The sequence below is a fragment of the Mesoplodon mirus genome (assembly GCF_964341445.2).
Source record: "Mesoplodon mirus genome assembly, chromosome: 13".
Lineage (NCBI taxonomy): Eukaryota > Metazoa > Chordata > Mammalia > Artiodactyla > Ziphiidae > Mesoplodon > Mesoplodon mirus.
Window position 1 is genome coordinate 35800719 of NC_138989.1, and position 16855 is coordinate 35817573.

The window sequence follows — 16855 nt, forward strand, 5'->3', positions numbered from 1 at the left end:
TGATACTTAAACTCATGGTAATTCTTCTTTTTTTTTTTTTCATGGTAATTCTTTAACATGCCATGCTATTTGGTCTCTGGGCCTTCAGCAGTAGGGATGTGTGTGTATCCTTTCATGTATCCACTGGTCAACTCCTTCTTGTTATTCATCACTCAGCTCACCTACCACTTCCTTCAGAAAGAACCTTGTGCTTATCTTTGGTGTATTATAAGAATCCACAGCATGCTGTATTTACACTGTAAAAGTATTACGATGAAAGTGATTGTTTTCATGTCCACCTTTCCACACAAAATAAGAATTCACAAAGGCAGATATTATATCACCAACACTGATTACAGTACAGGCATGTATAGCAGACTCTTAAAAAAGTTTGCTAAACAAATTTCAATTGCTAATATTTAATTTAAACTTTACACTTTATTCATAAGTATGATTGGTTTAATTTTCTTCTTTTGTGATAATCTTCGTTAGGTTGCGGTATGAGGGTTATACTAGCCTTATAAATTCCCTCCATATTTATAGGGTATCCATTTCTCATTTTGTTTTTTCCTGCTTTTTCTTGAATGGTTTTGGCAATCATTTTAAAGTACTTATCAGATTGATTAGTTTTGTTATTTTTATTTTTATTTTTTTTTGCGGTATGAGGGCCTCTCACTGTTGTGGCCTCTCCCGTTGCGGAGCACAGGCTCCGGACGCGCAGGCTCAGCAGCCATGGCTCACGGGCCCAGCCGCTCCGCGGCATGTGGGATCTTCCCGGACCAGGGCACGAACCCGTGTCCCCTGCATCGGCAGGTGGACTCTCAACCACTGCGCCACCAGGGAAGCCCCTAGTTTTGTTATTTTAATCTATTAATTTCTGTTTAACCTTTACTATTTCAAATGCTATTTTACCTTATGCCATCTTAACTTGGTTAAACTACTTGTCAAATTAAAAAAAAATAGTTTTAGCTTTTAGTCTCAAGCATATGACGTCACTGATCACTCCCTTTTTTTTCCAGTTTTATTGATATAATTGACGTATAACATTGCATAGGTTTAAGATGTACAGCAAGATGATTTGATATATGTATATATTGTGAAATATTTACCACAAAAAGATTAGTTAGGATCACTCCTTTCTTGAAAAGTCTTCCCTACTTTGCCTTTTATAGCATATCCTCTTCTGATTATTCTTCAACTATTCTGTCTACTTCTTCTAAGTGCTTTTCCTACAGTTTCCTTCTTTGGCCAATCCTTTGCCACTTTCTTCTACAATTATCCCTAAGAAATATCACCCACATCACTGGCTTCAACAATCACATATATACTAGAGACCCTAAAATCTGTACTTTCAGACCCAATATCTCTTTTATGTTCTGAATCTATTGCTTCAACTTCCTTTTGGTTTTCTGTGGCCAGTGGACAGCAAGCTCATCTCCCAAGCTGTCCTGGTTACTCCCAGCACTAGGTTTTCCTCCTCTAAGTTGCCCATCCCAGGAAAATGGAAGTCACTGTTGATCCTTCTTTCTCTCCTAGCTTTCATTTTTTTTTTTTTTTTTAACTTTTTGGCCTGGCTGCACGGCATATGGGATGTTAGTTCCCTGACCAGGGATCGAACCCACGCCCCTTGCAGTGGAAGCACAGAGTCTTAACCACTGGACCGCCAGGGAAGTCCCCTCTCCTAGCTTTCATTTGGCCATGAAATGCTTGGGTCCTACCTCCTTAACATTTCTTAAACCTGTCCCCTTCTTCATTTTCTATTCTAATACTATGGTTTAACCTCTTAATTTCAGTTCCCCTCTACTAAGTCGTTTTTTTCTATGCCCAAAGGAGTTTTGCAAAAAAAATGCAACTCTGATTAGCATAATTGCATATATTGGTCTTCTCCAAATGGGCTTTATATTTCATATAAACTTTAGTTATATTTATCTTTGGAACATTAATATGGGGCCTAGCCTATTGTAGGCATTTCATAATCGCCGTCCCACCCCACCCAAAATTTCCTGCCTATAGCCTTTAAAAAGTTTCAAGTCAGGGACTTCCCTGGTGGCGCAGTGGTTAAGAATCCGCCTGCTGATGCAAGGGCCACGGGCTCGAGCCCTGGTCCAGGAAGATCCCACATGCCGCGGAGCAACTAAGCCCATGTGCCACAACTACTGAGCCCACGTACCACAACTACTGAAGCCCATGCACCTAGAGCCCGTGCTCTGCAACGAGAAGCCACCACAATGAGAAGCCCACACACTGCAACTAAGAGTAGCCCCCGCTCGCTGCAACGAGAAAGCCCGCATGCGGCAATGAAGACCCAATGCAGCCAAAAATAAAGAAAAAAAAAAAGAAAAGAGCAAGCCAAACAAGGCTAAATTTCTTAAAAAAAAAAAAAAAAAAAAAGAATCCACCTGCCAATGCAGGGGACACAGGTTCGATCCCTGGATCCTTGGTCTGGGAAGATCCCATATGCCATGGAGCAACTAAGCCTGTGTGCCACAACTACTGAGCCTACGCTCTAGAGCCCACGAGCCACAACTACTGAGCCCATGTGCCACAACTACTGAGCCCACGTGCCACAACTACTGAAGCCCATGCACCTAGAGCCCATGTGCCACAACTACTGAGCCCATGCGCCTAGAGCCTGTGCTCCTCAACAAGAGAAGCCACCTCAATGAGAAGCCCGTGCACTGCAACGAAGAGTAGCCCCTGCTCGCCACAACTAGAGAAAGCTCGTGTGCAGCAATGAAGACCCAACGCAGCCAATAAATAAATAAATAAATAAAAAAGTTTCAAGTCAGTTGAAAATATGTTTCAGTCAAGACGTTCCTATTGCTTGAAATTCACACCTTTTTGAGAGTCTTCAGGTTTACTGCCCATTCCAACCAGAGAGAAATTGAACTGAAGCAGGCTACAGGAAGACTTTACCTCAAATAACCATCACCCCTGGGGAACACCTGTTAAAGCAGTCCGAATTCCTATCTTCTTTCCATACTGTGATGTTACAAAACCCACAGATTTGTAGACACCCCAAATTACAGTAACAATAGTATCACGAAGCTCTTCACTTATCTAACAACATTTTCTGTTTGTGGGAGGTATGAAAAAATTCTTTCTAATACAAAATTACTTTAAAAGTTATCTGTGAAACGCATAGATTTTATTTCCAGATGAGAGAAAATAAATGTTTCTATTCTCAAAAAAGACAGGATTTCTTTTATATCTTGAAATCTGTTAGCCAGAACACAATAGTTCTCGAAAAGTTGAATTAGCTAGGGGTTTCCTTTAACTGTTTGGTGTTATATAAATAATACCTTTTGCTTGCATTTGAGAAGTTTTTTTTTTAACTTTTCTTAATCAACTATAACAATGTTTACTCTAAAGGTTATTGAATATAATAGTATTCTTTCTCAGGTATATTGGTGATATTATGTTGCAAGTATCTCAGAAGCAGGAATTTTCTGAAACTACTTTTGGAAATAGACTTTTATAGGCATTTAAAGTTGAATCTCCCTGAATTCTATGGTCCTGAAAAATCTGGTAAATGGAAGTCTCTTAATGTATCATAGTTAGTTAGCTTCTAACTGCAAATGATAACATACTTAGTTTTAAGGTAGCCTCCTCAATTCCCTTTTACTATAAAAAGGAATATTACTAAATTATCTTAAGTTAAAGGAGGCAATTCTCCGTTAGGAAAAAAGCAAGCTTTACTCAGTTTCGTATCACTTCATCATCAATGATATGGGAAGCTTAGAATGTTTAAGTAACTTAAAAAGTTACTTCAAGTGTTTCTAGGTCAAGGGTATACCTGACTCTCATTTTTCATAATATTTTATTAAAAATTCATTCCTTATCAATCAGAAAACACAAAATGTTATGTTTGTTTATAATGACTCTGTTTCATTACTTACTTGTTCTAAAGTATCCTCTAACCCCATCTTTTTATTTAGAGCTTTATTAGTTTCTTCTTCAGTTTGGTTCAAGAGTTCTTTGAGTGGTACCTATAAAATACATAGGAATGTGGGTTACATATGACATATGTAATTACAAAATTTCTCTCATGAGGCATCTTTTGGAGAAAAAAAGTGAAGCCATGGTATCTTTAATCTAATACACCATCAGTAAGAAAATAAAACAAAAAAAATTTTAATGCAATTTCTATAACTATAGAATGTAACTTGCTTTTGGTTTTGAATAATTGCAAAATTCTAGATTTGCTTCTCTACTCTGGAAATTCACTGTTATTATTTAAACATTCTATAAGTACACTTAGTTTAATTGAAGTACACTTGAAAACAACTTATATGTAGGTTTTATTTTTATGCTATGCTCTCTAGATGCATCATTTTTCTCTTAATCCTTTTCAATTATTTAGTCTTACAATTATCTGCTTAAATTTCTTCTTTATTTTTACTTATTTATTCTTTTGGCCGCGCCATGTGGCATGCGGGATCTTAGTTCCCTGGACTGAACCCGTGCCCCCTGCAGTGGAAGCATGGAGTCTTAACCACTGGACCGCCAGGTAAGTCCCTCTTCTTTACTTTTTTGCTCCTCATTCTAACTCTGTTGTAATAGCAGAAGACTTGAAACATGGCAAATGTCCATCAGTAAGGACTGGTTGAATAAGCCACAAATGTAGGACTGAGGCTACAAAAGGAATGAGGAAGATCTCGACACTGTCAGGGAGAGGGAAATTCCCCTCTACCCTTCTTGAGTTCTTGTGGCAGGACTTATAACAAAACTGAGAGAAAAGGGACTCTCACCACTTTCCCTTCCACCAGATCCTGTAGTCAGAGACCCTGGAGGCTGACATGGCAAGAAATCTTACTTTCTGCCTGCTTTGGCAGATGTCCCAGGATCTCTCAGTGGCAGCAGTTTTTCAGCTGGTGATTTGTCCAGGCTGGCTTGCCAAAACTGCCTGGGAGAGGGAAACTTCCCCCTCCCCAACAACATACTACTGTGAGAGATCTGGGGTGGGTTGATCCGTGAATAATGCAAGGTGGGTGTCCAGATATAACTCAGGGACAGCCAGATGGAAGAGATGCATAGGGCAAGGTATGTGGGAAGAGGTGCAGCACTTCTATGCTCTCTGGGCATGCCACTCTCCCTGCATCTCCACATGTACACCAACAAGCTCTTAGCTGCTTGCATTTCTTATATTTATCCTCTATTCTACTGATTTTGTTTGAACACAGTACTTCATTCCTTCCCCCCTTTTTTTAATTGAGATGAAACTCACACTTTAAAATGGTTAAACTGAAATAATTAAGTTAAAATATTAATTTAACATAAAATTAACTCTTTTAAAGTGCACAACTCAGTGGCATTTAGTACATTCACAATGCACTCACATTCTAGAACAATTTCATCACTCCAAAAGAAAACCCTGTGCATTACTATGTTTTCAGTAGGTCTTCTGAAGTCACTGCTGAGTTTTAATTTTGGCTGTTCTTTTTTGAAAGATGCAATTGCCTCTCTAATCTCTTTAAGAACTTTTCTCCAAATACTACTTATAACAGTTGGGGCTGCATCTTCTTGATGCTATTTCTATTGTCCTATTATTATGTAAAACTATTTCCAGGGAGCCAAAAAAAAATTTCCCTCTTTTCTGAGCAAATGCATTCTTTTTGAACCAGGTAATCTTTTTTACAGCAATTTAATTTAGGAAATTGTTTTCTTGAACTAGCATGAAAAATTACTCAAAATAGAGGTAAGTAAACTCTATCTGCTTGCCTGCCTATCTATCTACCTACCTAGCTATTGCTTGAGAAACAATACAGTAAAAGATTAAATGTTTACTGGATGCATTTTTTCTATGAAAAATGAGTTTAGCTTTATTTAATCAAAGTCTGTCCACCAACAAACTGTAATCTGGGAAAGTAGGAACTGTATCTTTCTAGGGTTTTTTTTTTTTGGCTACACTGCACAGCTTGTGGGATCTTAGTTCCCTGACCAGGGACTGAACCTGGGCCCAGCAGTAAAAGTGCCAAGTCCTAACCACTAGGCCACCAGGGAATTCCTCTTTCCGCGTATTTTATCTCCAGCATCTAGCGGGTATGGAACGTAGTATGTACTCAATAAATAATTTATGGGATAAATGAGTGATTCTAAGGGGAAAAAAATGCATGGCTTTAGACTTTTATTGACATGCTTCTATTAAAAACTATTTTGAAAACTGACATTTTTTGGGGGGTCACTAAAATACTAAAATCTGTGAATAATTGAGGAGTTGAAATTAACATTTTTCTTCCCCAAATTACACCTTTGACTATATTTGAAAATTATGTGCAGTTTTCTCATTATTGACTCCTGGTGTTACTTAGTGCTCTATTATATCTCATGCCTTCATGTGCATCCTTGCGCCTGAAACTTTTCCACAGACCACCCTCATAAACGTCTCATCTGTGAAGATTTCATTCCAGGTTCACCATCTCTGTGGGGACTTTTCTCTCAATTCTGAGAACTGATCTTGTTACCATACCTTGTAAAGGCTTCTAATAAAGCACATATATAGCATTTATTTTTATGTCTTTCTCCCCTGAGGGGACTAGTAGCAACTTGAGAGCAAGTATCAGGTCATTTTTGTCTTTATAATTCTGGCGTCTATTTTATATGTAATCATATCTTTTATTGGATAGTTGAATAGGTAAAGTATGTAGTGAGGAAGACAAGGCTTTATAATTTGGAGAGTAAGGTACAATAGAGAGCAGATGTCTACTACCAAGAGAGAAGAAGATAAAAAGTTTCAGTGCTGTATTTCTATGTTCAGTCCTGAGCTATGGACATTCTAAAGTTTAAACTGTTACTTATAAATATTATGAGCCAGACATCAACCATATCTTAAAAACCTTGTGAAGTACTCACGATTACGTACATAAACTTGAGCTCTGTATTTGACAAGGCAGTTGGCACCAGCTTCAGGATTAAACTTAATTTCAAAGTCATAACCTTTGGAATTTTCAGCACCCTTAGGGATAAGTTTTAATTTTCTAGCCAACTTATGATACTCTGCTAATTGTGTTTCAATCTGTAAGAAGAGAACACAAAAACAAACATTAAAAAAACCCAGAGCCCCATTCCATATGGTTTACAATTGGCATTTTTTGGCAGTTTTACACAAAATTATGTGTTTTTTAGTAGTTTATAATTTAGTATTTTTATAGTAGTTTATAATTTATTTTTTTAGTAGTTTATAATTTAGTATTTTTAGTAGTAAGAATGGCAGTTTTAAAATATAAAGAATGAAAGAGTTTTTTCACATTAAATTGTAGGAAAGTTTTAACACCATAATTAATTGGTCAGTAATATACTACTGTTCCTCAATTTATCTGACAAAGAGTTTGGAATAAAAGTCCATGTTTAGGTATTAACTAAAATTTACTTTTTAAAGTACCAGAGAAATTATGAAATGAAAACAAACTTAGTTTTGTCAATGTACAAAATATTTCATTTACCCAAAATTAGAGAAATGTAGTCACTTAAGTCTCAAAATATTATTTCAACTGTTTTGATAAAAATATTTTACTAATACGTTCCACATTTCCTGGTCTCCTTCCCTTTGTTCAGGGCTCTGTTCAAATTACATCATCAGAAAGGCTTTCCCTCTAATATAACACCCCCAATTTCTCTACCCTCTTACTTTCCTCTTCTTCATAGCACTTATTACTACCTGACATATATTATTTATTTGTTCATCTCCATTACTTGAAAGTATGCTCCATGAAAGCAGTTGCATCCCCAACACCTAGAACAGTACTTGGAATACAGTACCTAGTTTTTGATTAAATAAATGAATTTGCAGAGTCTAGGCAATTTATTTTCATACTGCTTCCTCCATGTAATACATACTTAGTTTCTCATTGCTGTTATCCACCCATAAAATTGAATACTTTGAAAGAATGAAATGGCAAAAGTACTTATTGGAATCTGATTAAATAATTTGCAATTTCCAAAAATTTATCAGCTCTCAAAAGCAATACTACTTATATGTTAAATTTAAGATTCCTTATTAATAAATCAGGAAATTATTTCAACTACTATAGTAGCTCTCTAGGGACAACTAAAGTATGTAGGTCTATTTGTCCTTACAGTAAATGATCACAGGGGTAGTTTCTTCTGTTTTTCACTAGGATTTTATTTCTGTAATAAAACAGCTTTCTCAAGACCATGCACTTTATCACACCTAACTGCAGGGAGAGCAAACATGTGGCACATTTCTCCTTCCCTCAGCTAATTCAGACAGTGAAAACTCATCACACTCTTTCCTGATGAGTCTAGATGCAGCCTCAATGTCTATCTCAACAAAGAGCTCCAGAAGGACACTAACTTCCCCTTTCCCACACAGTGCTTGAGAGAGAAAATATACTAACCAGTCAGAGGTGGCATGTGGAATAAAAATCAGTCTAGAAACAAAGGTAATGGGTGGAATGTTTATGTTGGCCTTTTGCATTCTGTTACCATTCTTTAATATCTCTCCTACTCAGTACCCTAAGGCTTTCTTCTCACTGTCCATGGCCCTACTCTTGCCCCTCATAGGCCACTGCTTACCCACTTCCCAGATAACTTTCTCCTTTCAGCCTGATCCTCCAAATCAAACATAGCATTCATACAGCTAGATTTAGCTAGTTAAACAGAGTTTGCCTAAGTCCAGAGACTCGTAACTTCCCCTTTCCCACACAGTGCTTGAGAGAGAAAATATATTAATAACTGTTTAAGTGACATTTCAGGTTTCCGACCTAGTCTAACCACACTTTATTTTATAAATAAGGAAACTGAGGCTATGAGAAGTCAGAGGACACTCTGAGGTCACAGAAACATGTGGTGGCAAATCCAGGGCTAACACAGGTTTACCAAATTCTAGGTTCAAAGACTTTTGGGATCACCACAACAGCCTATTTCTTATAAATGTATATTTTTCTCCTTAATACACGGGGACAGAGATTACCAGGTCAGTAGTATGAGGGAGCACAGGTGAATCTCCAATAGCATTACCTACAATTCAGCTTGTTATTTCTACTACCTTACTGCCACAGATACTTACCTGACGGGTTTGCTCCCTTCTACCCATTTTTCACATTACCAAAAATGAGATCTTTCTGAAATGTGATCTTATCTGTTTAAAAATTTTAAAGGCTTCCTGGAGCTTTCAGGATAAAGTTCAAACTTCTAAACGTGAAAAGGAACTTCACCACTTGGTCTCTGCTTATCCTTGAGTCTCATCTTTTGCACATGCTCCTATCCCTTGCTATTAAGCTCCAGCCATACGAAAACCTTAGGGTACCAGAGTGCACCATGCTATTTTCTCCCTGAGCTTTCCCACAGACTTCTTTGTTTGCTGGCTCCCCTAGCCTTGCCATGCTAACTCTCCCTTATACTTCCCAATTCAGTTCAGGTGTACGTCTTAAGGAAGCCTTTCTAAAATCGACCTCCATCCGTCTCCCCACACCATGCACACCAAACTCTTGGTTAGGTGTACTATATGCTCCCTCAGTACACTGTGCAAACATCTATTGGAGGTCTGATCTCATGGCAGAAAAATATCAACTAGAATGGAAGTTTCTTAAGCTTCTATATCTTTTTATCTCCCCTCCACGCCCATCATGGTAAGTGGCACACAGCAGGTGTTAAATAAATGTTTAAGTAGTGAGGAGGTAAATGAAGAAGTGACTCATATCCACTTCTGGAATAAAAGGCTTGGGATTTATGAAAATTATTTTCATGGCCTTAGAGACTTCTTTGCTCACTTCTTGGTTCACTATTGGAAAATACAGGCTACCTTAAAAATGACAGAGAAATTGGGCTGTTATTGAACTGACATAAAGGGATGAGTGTGTTTTTCATAAAATGTCAATGCTGAAAAATTTTACCTCTTTAGCCAATTTATTCTACCCACTCAGTTGTCCTTAACTGGGATAGACTTTTACAAATGTAAGTTTGAATGAGGTGCCACTCTGGGAATGGTATGACATACCGCCTCTTTGCCTCGGGCATATTTCAGTTCCTCATTCCACAACTGCTGTTGTTCAGCCTCTAGGTCCTTGGTTAATTTATTAATGGTCTGCTGCAATTCATTTCTTTCATGATTTATTCTCTCAATGTCTGCAACTGAGTACTTCTGGTTATCAACAATATTCTGTAGTCGAGAATTCTCCTGTTTCATTGTTTCACATTCTAGTTCTGCATTGAAAAAGAAAAAATTTGTTAAGTTCCTTCAATTCCTACAAATAAAGTGATGCCGTTATTTAATAGAGTTGACCTCCATACATAATGATTATGATTAATAATTGTTAGACTTAACAGATAGTCTGCTACTATTCAGTTAAAATGCTTTTAATACTCCTACATGATTCTCTGCAAAAAGTCAGAAAAGCCACAAGTTTTTCACAAACAAAAAATATTTATATAAACATACATCAGTTTATTCTTATTTCACTGATATTTTCAGTGGTTTCATAAGATATTAAGCAACCATAGTGGTTAGGTTCTTGCTTTACCAAAATTTGTAATCATGAACAATGATATTGTACCAAGAGAAGATGGTACATACAAACAGCAAATGATCATGAAAGGGGAAGAAAAGTTATCAAATTTAAAATATTTGGTGTTCTTTAGAACAGTGATGCCAACATTTTATGACTCATAGCTTATAAAAAATATGACAGTATTTTTAAGCAGGCTGGGATAAATGGATGAGGATGCTCATGACCAAAGGGGTCACGGAAATCATCCTGAGGGCTGAGAGGATCAAAATCTCAGCTTTGTTATAACTCAGTTGTATTGTAGTACTGTAGTTGGGAAGCTCCACACCTGAGCTCAAAATGAATTAATAGTTGGTTTAAGTAAAACTTCATTTATTAACAGGAATTGGCACAAAAAATCCACAATATACAATATCTATAGAGTTATATATGTCTCATTCACACTCTTGGCCATGAATGACTTTAAGTAATCAAGAAAGTTAAAAAAATTCAGAATAAAATATTTTAGGTTAACAGTTATCAATTATTGTCTCAAACTAAATCACTGTGCAATGGCAAATGATTGCTGAAGTATTTCTCTCTCTCCTACCCAGTTTGCAATTACTGGAAAAAAAGTCTCAGAAGAAAAGTGGGAAGGATAAAAATTCTCTAGATTAAATACCAATAAGGAAAATAAATTATTAATATTATATTGATTTAATTGAATTACAAACATTGCTATAATAAAAAATTAGTTTATGGCTCCTTGTCGTCATGGAGAACAAACATTAGTGGTCAAGTTTAAACTATTTGAAGAGTTGGTTTACAGCAAAGCTAATATATGTAATCAGACTTATTTGGAAAAAAATAAAACAATTTAGCAAATACTCCAGATAATTACTGTCCTTGATTTTTGACAGATGATCAATATTCCATAGACTGAGAACTAAATCAAATATCCTAAGGACTATCTACATAATTCCTACATGACACAGATACAGCCTGTAAAACCCTAAAAGAATAAAATTGAAGCAGGTAGAGGCCTGGGAAAATAGTATAGTAGGTCCATATAGTTATTTATTTATTTTGTAAACTGCCAGCCAATGGCTCTGTGATGTGTAGGTATCTTTCTTCGATCTCCTTTTGGCACCACAGAAGCATCAATCATTTCATGTGTCACAGTATTTTCAGGGTTTTATGATTAAGATCCATATGTGTTTATGAAAACAAAGTTAGGAGCACACCAGATATAAACGAGCTTTTTTTAGTTGGGCTTTTATAGTACTAGCATCTTTCCATCTTATTTTCAATCAACTTAAGCTGCTGAGTAGCTTAGGAGGTGGTGATAGAGGATAAGGCAAATATAGCAGACTGAGGCCAGCAGAGATTTAAAAATCTGGCTTATTAATTACAAGGTGGAATAGAAGATATATTTATATTCAGGCAGCTTGTGTTCTTAGATAAGGTCCCTCTGGCTTTAAAAAAAACAGGTGTCTGAAAACATGTTAGAAGGTGTAGTAGGTTGAATAATGACCACCCAAAGATAGGAAGTCCTAATCCCTGGAATTTGTAAACATTATCATATTTAGTAAAGGGGTCTTCACAGATATGATTAAGTATTTTGAGATGAGGAGATTACCCTGGATTATCGAGGTGGGCCCTAAATGCCATCATAAATGTCCTTAAAAGATAAAGGCAGAGAGAAATTAACATAGGCAGAAGAGAGAGAGACACACACACAGAAGGCAAAGTGAGGATGGAGGCAGAGACTGGAGTGACAGGGCCATAATCTCAGGAATGTCATCAGATACCAGAAGCTGGAAGAAGCAAGGAATGGATTCTCCCACATAGTCCTGGGAGGAAGTGTAGCCCTGCCGGATTTCCGACCTCTAGCCTTCTGTGAGTGAATAAATTTCCATTTTTTTAAGCCACCAAGTTTGTGGTAATTCGTTACAGCAGCCTCAGAAAACTAATACATAAGTCACTAAAAACTTGGTTGCCTGATACATTACCATTAGAGGCAAAAAAGATACAGATGACAAAGCTGTCTCTACATGTGATAAGTCCCACACAGGTGCCCATCCTGGTCTGAATGACCTCTTTCAGCATTAGTTGTGCTTACCTACTCTAGAAATTTCTTCATCAAGGCCATTCAATTTCTGGTCAAGAATGGCTGAATGAGACTCCAAATTGCTCATGTATGCCTGATATTTTTGAACATCTGCTTGTAAGGAAGCTTTCAGTTTTCTCAATGACTCTAGGCGATTCTTTAAAAGAAGAGAAAGTGCGATTAGTTATTCTCGTTAATAATGATGCCATACTTTACTTGAAAGTTAAAGCAATATTATTTAAATTCATCTTAGAGAAAGGTAAATTAGTTTCCTTTTCACTTTTAGAGGGAGTCAAAAGAACTAAAATGGTAGCTTACTGTTATTACCCAATTAAGAAGATGTACGTACTATTCGGAAGTCAGTTTGGGACAGAAAAAGTCCAGGGCCAGAATGAAAAAGAACAAACATTTAAAATCTGTTATTTTACAGAACAGTCTAGGGGCTTCCGCAGTATTAAACACAAAATAAAATTAGATATCTGGATATTATCATTTAGCCTTTAGAAAGACCTCTGGATACAATATATTATATAAACCCATTTATTACCATTCTCTTTCCACTAACTACAAAACTCAGGGCCTCTTGTAAGTAGTGCTCCCTAGAGGTATATAACATGCGGACCTTGTTCTAAAGATCTTTTTGGTCTTATGTAAATAGGTAAGACTCTTTCATCATATTCTGAACACTATTAGTCCAAGACTGATAGATCACAAGGGAAAACAAAGCTCTAGGGATACCAAACATGTTTTCATTAGGAGTTCTGTCCTATGTAAAAAAAATTAACTTTTAAGAAGCTTATTTTGTTAATGTATTTTTTAAAAAAAATAGATAAAGAAACAGCTGGTGTTGTCCAAGGAGACCCAGTAGTATAAGTAAGTGTATAAGCCTGTTGAAGATAAGCATGTTTACTAACCGGTTCTTTTTCTCTTTCTTGTTCCAATCTTGCAATCTGTTCATTCAATGCTCTGTTTTTTGCTGCTAATGATTCCAGCTTGGAAGCATCTACATTAAATAAATCCTCTGGAGAAAAAAACCCAGAAACTTCATAAGGTCTCAAATCTGCCTAAAAAATTCTCCCCCAGGTTTTTACCATTGCTCTCTCCCTCACTTCCTCTAGTCTCTACTCAAAACATCCCACTGAAGGACATCCTACCGTCTGTGAAACTGCAACCCTTCCCTTTGGCCCACCGCACTCTCTACCTCCCTATCCTACTTCATTTTCCTCCGGAGCACTTATCACCATTTGACTTACAGTTGTTCATTTGATTATTGTCTCTAATAGAAGGTAAGCTCATAAGGGCAGAGATTTTTACCTCTTATTCATTACTGTATCCTTGGTGCCTACATGGTGGCTGGCATACAGTACGTATATAATAAATATTGTTTGAATAAATGAATATAATTTATATGCTTAATTAATTATAACACAATATCAAAGCAAAGATGCTTTCAGTGTTAGATCACTATGAATTTTCCTCTTTTAAAAAAAGACAACATCATTTTCTTTGCTCCCCTTCTCATGTGGACAAGCTGAAATTGTCCCGCTTTTTAAAAAAAATATATTTATTTACTTATTTATTTGGTTACGCTGGGTCTTAGTTGCGGCTCATGGGCTCCTTAGTTGTGGCATGTGAACTTAGTTGCAGCATGCATGTGGGATCTAGTTCCCTGACCAGGAAGCGAACCCAGGCCCCCTGCATTGGGAGCGCAGAGTCTTAACCACTGCAACACCAGGGAAGTCCCTGTCCTGCATATTCTTCAGGAAAGTATATCCCATGGAAACAAAAGAGAATGCTTTCACTTTTTGTGCTAATAGTGGCAGGGTGATCTCCTATTTTCATTGATTCCATAGTCTTTGGAGGATCGCTTTACACATCTTAAACTTATCTATTTTACCTACCACTCTGGCATTTTATATACAAGACTATTACAAAAAAGGAACAACAGGGCTTCCCTGGTGGTGCAGTGGTTGAGAGTCCGCCTGCCGATGCAGGGGACACGGGTTCGTGCCCCGGTCCGGGAAGATCCCACATGCCGCGGAGCGGCTAGGCCCATGAGCCATGGCCGCTGAGCCTGCACGTCTGGAGCCTGTGCTCCGCAACGGGAGAGGCCACAACAGTGAGAGGCCTGCGTACCGCAAAAAAAAAAAAAAAGGAACAACAATGTAAAATAATACTCTGGAATATTTTAAAGTTAGCCAGTAAATACCGAGTGTCACTAGATTAGCTAAGTGGAAAAATAATTTCTTTCTTTGGAAATATCATGGCCCATTAACTATGTGACATAAATTTTGAAAGAGACCATAGATCTTTTGACTAACCAGTACTTTAATTTCTAAAATAATAAAGCAAGGATATCACAGGGATATCATCCCCCAAAAAGAATAACATTTGCTGATTATATTGTGTGCTCCGGGTAGCACATTTGACATTTTATAAACATGGCCACCTAATCCTGCAAAACTTTGTTAGACAGGTTAAGTAGTTTGTTAATGTCACACAGCCAGTAAGGGGTCATGCCTCAGGTCTGACTCCAACACCAGTATTCTTTCTGCTTAACCTTTTCTCCTCTCCACCAAAGAAACAGTTATGATAAAAATTAGGAGGCATCTAAACGCATTTACATTAGACATAGTAAGATAGGCTACAACTCCTTGAGCAAAGTTAAATCATCCAAAGCAAGCACTCTAGGAATGAGAACACTTACTCAGCTTGGACTGCAACTCTGCATTAATCTCTTCAAAGCTGTCGGCACCAGTCATGAAACTCTCATAGCATTTTATGGTGTAGTCCAAAAACAACTGATTGGGTTAAGCAGATTTAAAAACAAAGCCATGATTCTCTATTTAGTTTATTTCAACTTTTCTAAGTAGAAATTTAAATTTGAATTAAAGAAATAAAAGTCAGGAACACTAAGTGGTTACATGAACTCCTGTAAATGAGATACAAACCTAGGGAATATCATTAATTATGCCGCACAGATTTACTCAGTCTGCTACTTCTATAGTGAATAATAAGGATGAAAAGAATACTTCAATTTGGATAAAGGTGATACTTAGTAAATGGTTAAAAAAAACCCCCATATCTTCAGAATTTTGAGAAGGTTAGACAAGGAAGCTTATTAATAAATATAATTCAACGTAAAATGCAAACTTGAGCACCTTTAGGGATAATCCAACTAATTAAAAATTTAAATGAATTGCTGATCATTTAAGTCTAATTAAACTGACAAGATCTAGTTGTGAAAACCAGAACATAATTAATAAAGGCTATAATTTACATTGTAACTTCACGCTAAAACATGGCATGGTTAGTAGAGACCTAAACAGTAGACTATTAGTACTCTTAATATTTATCCAAGAGGAAATAATACTCTATTTTGCAATTCTGAGGTGTTTTGCTTACTGAAGATGTGTACCTTGTTAGGAGGCAAGGATGGCTGATCAGAATTTTCCAAAGCCAGATAAAGTACACATCCCTCAAGATAAACCAATTCCCTTTGTGCTGATTCTCTGCTTACTAAGCAATCTTCTTATTACTTGGTTCATACTGAAGGGGTGCCCTGAATAGGGAGTATGAGTATTTCTGTAACTGGAAAGATGTGTCATTGGTGGTAAATTAATACATTTTTATTCTTCTTCAGAGGTGAATTTGGTAAGAGTGAACGTTTCCTTAAGTTTGCTCAATTGTGATTTTGCAGGTTAAAAAAAAATTGAATTTCTAGATCTACAAAGCTGAGGCTCAGAATCTGATGAAGTTGGATACTTTGATAACTCTTTTTAATTAAATTTAAAATTAATTTTTACTTTAAAATTAAAATTAAAAAAATAAAAATAGCACTTTATAATTTCCCAAGTGCTTCTTTATATATCGTCATCTGAAATAACAGCTAAAATAGCAAGAAGAACTTTTACTGTTTTAACATTTAGGATGAATATCAATAAATTTAATATTTAGTCATTTAGTAGGTATTATACTTTTATTTGGGTGAGAACTGAGGCACAAATAAATCTAGTCTAGTACACATATTGCAACATGGGAAGAGAATTCTCTCAAGAGGATCAAAGGCTTTCTAGCTGCTTCTCCAGCAAGGATCACTGATGAAGTAGTAACGGGGTATCATATTTTTTGTTTGAAAAAAAAAAAAAGCAACACTACCATGCCAGTCAGTTGATACACCTTTCTATTTGAACTATTTCCCAGGTAGTAATAAAAGATGAAGCTGAGGTTATTTCCACTTTCTTTTTATGACAAATGCTCCAAAGAGTGAAGAACAGAGAATTTTTTTTTTTTTTAATCTTTAGGGTTCTACATAGTAGGA

General features: G+C 36.6%; 1 protein-coding gene across 1 annotated transcript in view; it reads right to left on the reverse strand.

The window, feature by feature from the left end:
- The window catches only part of NDC80 (NDC80 kinetochore complex component), a 62332-nt gene that overhangs the window by 20165 nt on the left and 25312 nt on the right, over positions 1-16855 (reverse strand). Inside the window, exons 8-13 of the mRNA XM_082640539.1 lie at positions 15242-15335; positions 13449-13555; positions 12547-12691; positions 9938-10143; positions 6842-6994; positions 3879-3968 (exon numbers count right to left, since the gene is read on the reverse strand). Coding sequence (XP_082496665.1) covers positions 3879-3968; positions 6842-6994; positions 9938-10143; positions 12547-12691; positions 13449-13555; positions 15242-15335 — 795 coding nt within the window. The remainder of the gene's footprint in view (positions 1-3878; positions 3969-6841; positions 6995-9937; positions 10144-12546; positions 12692-13448; positions 13556-15241; positions 15336-16855) is intronic.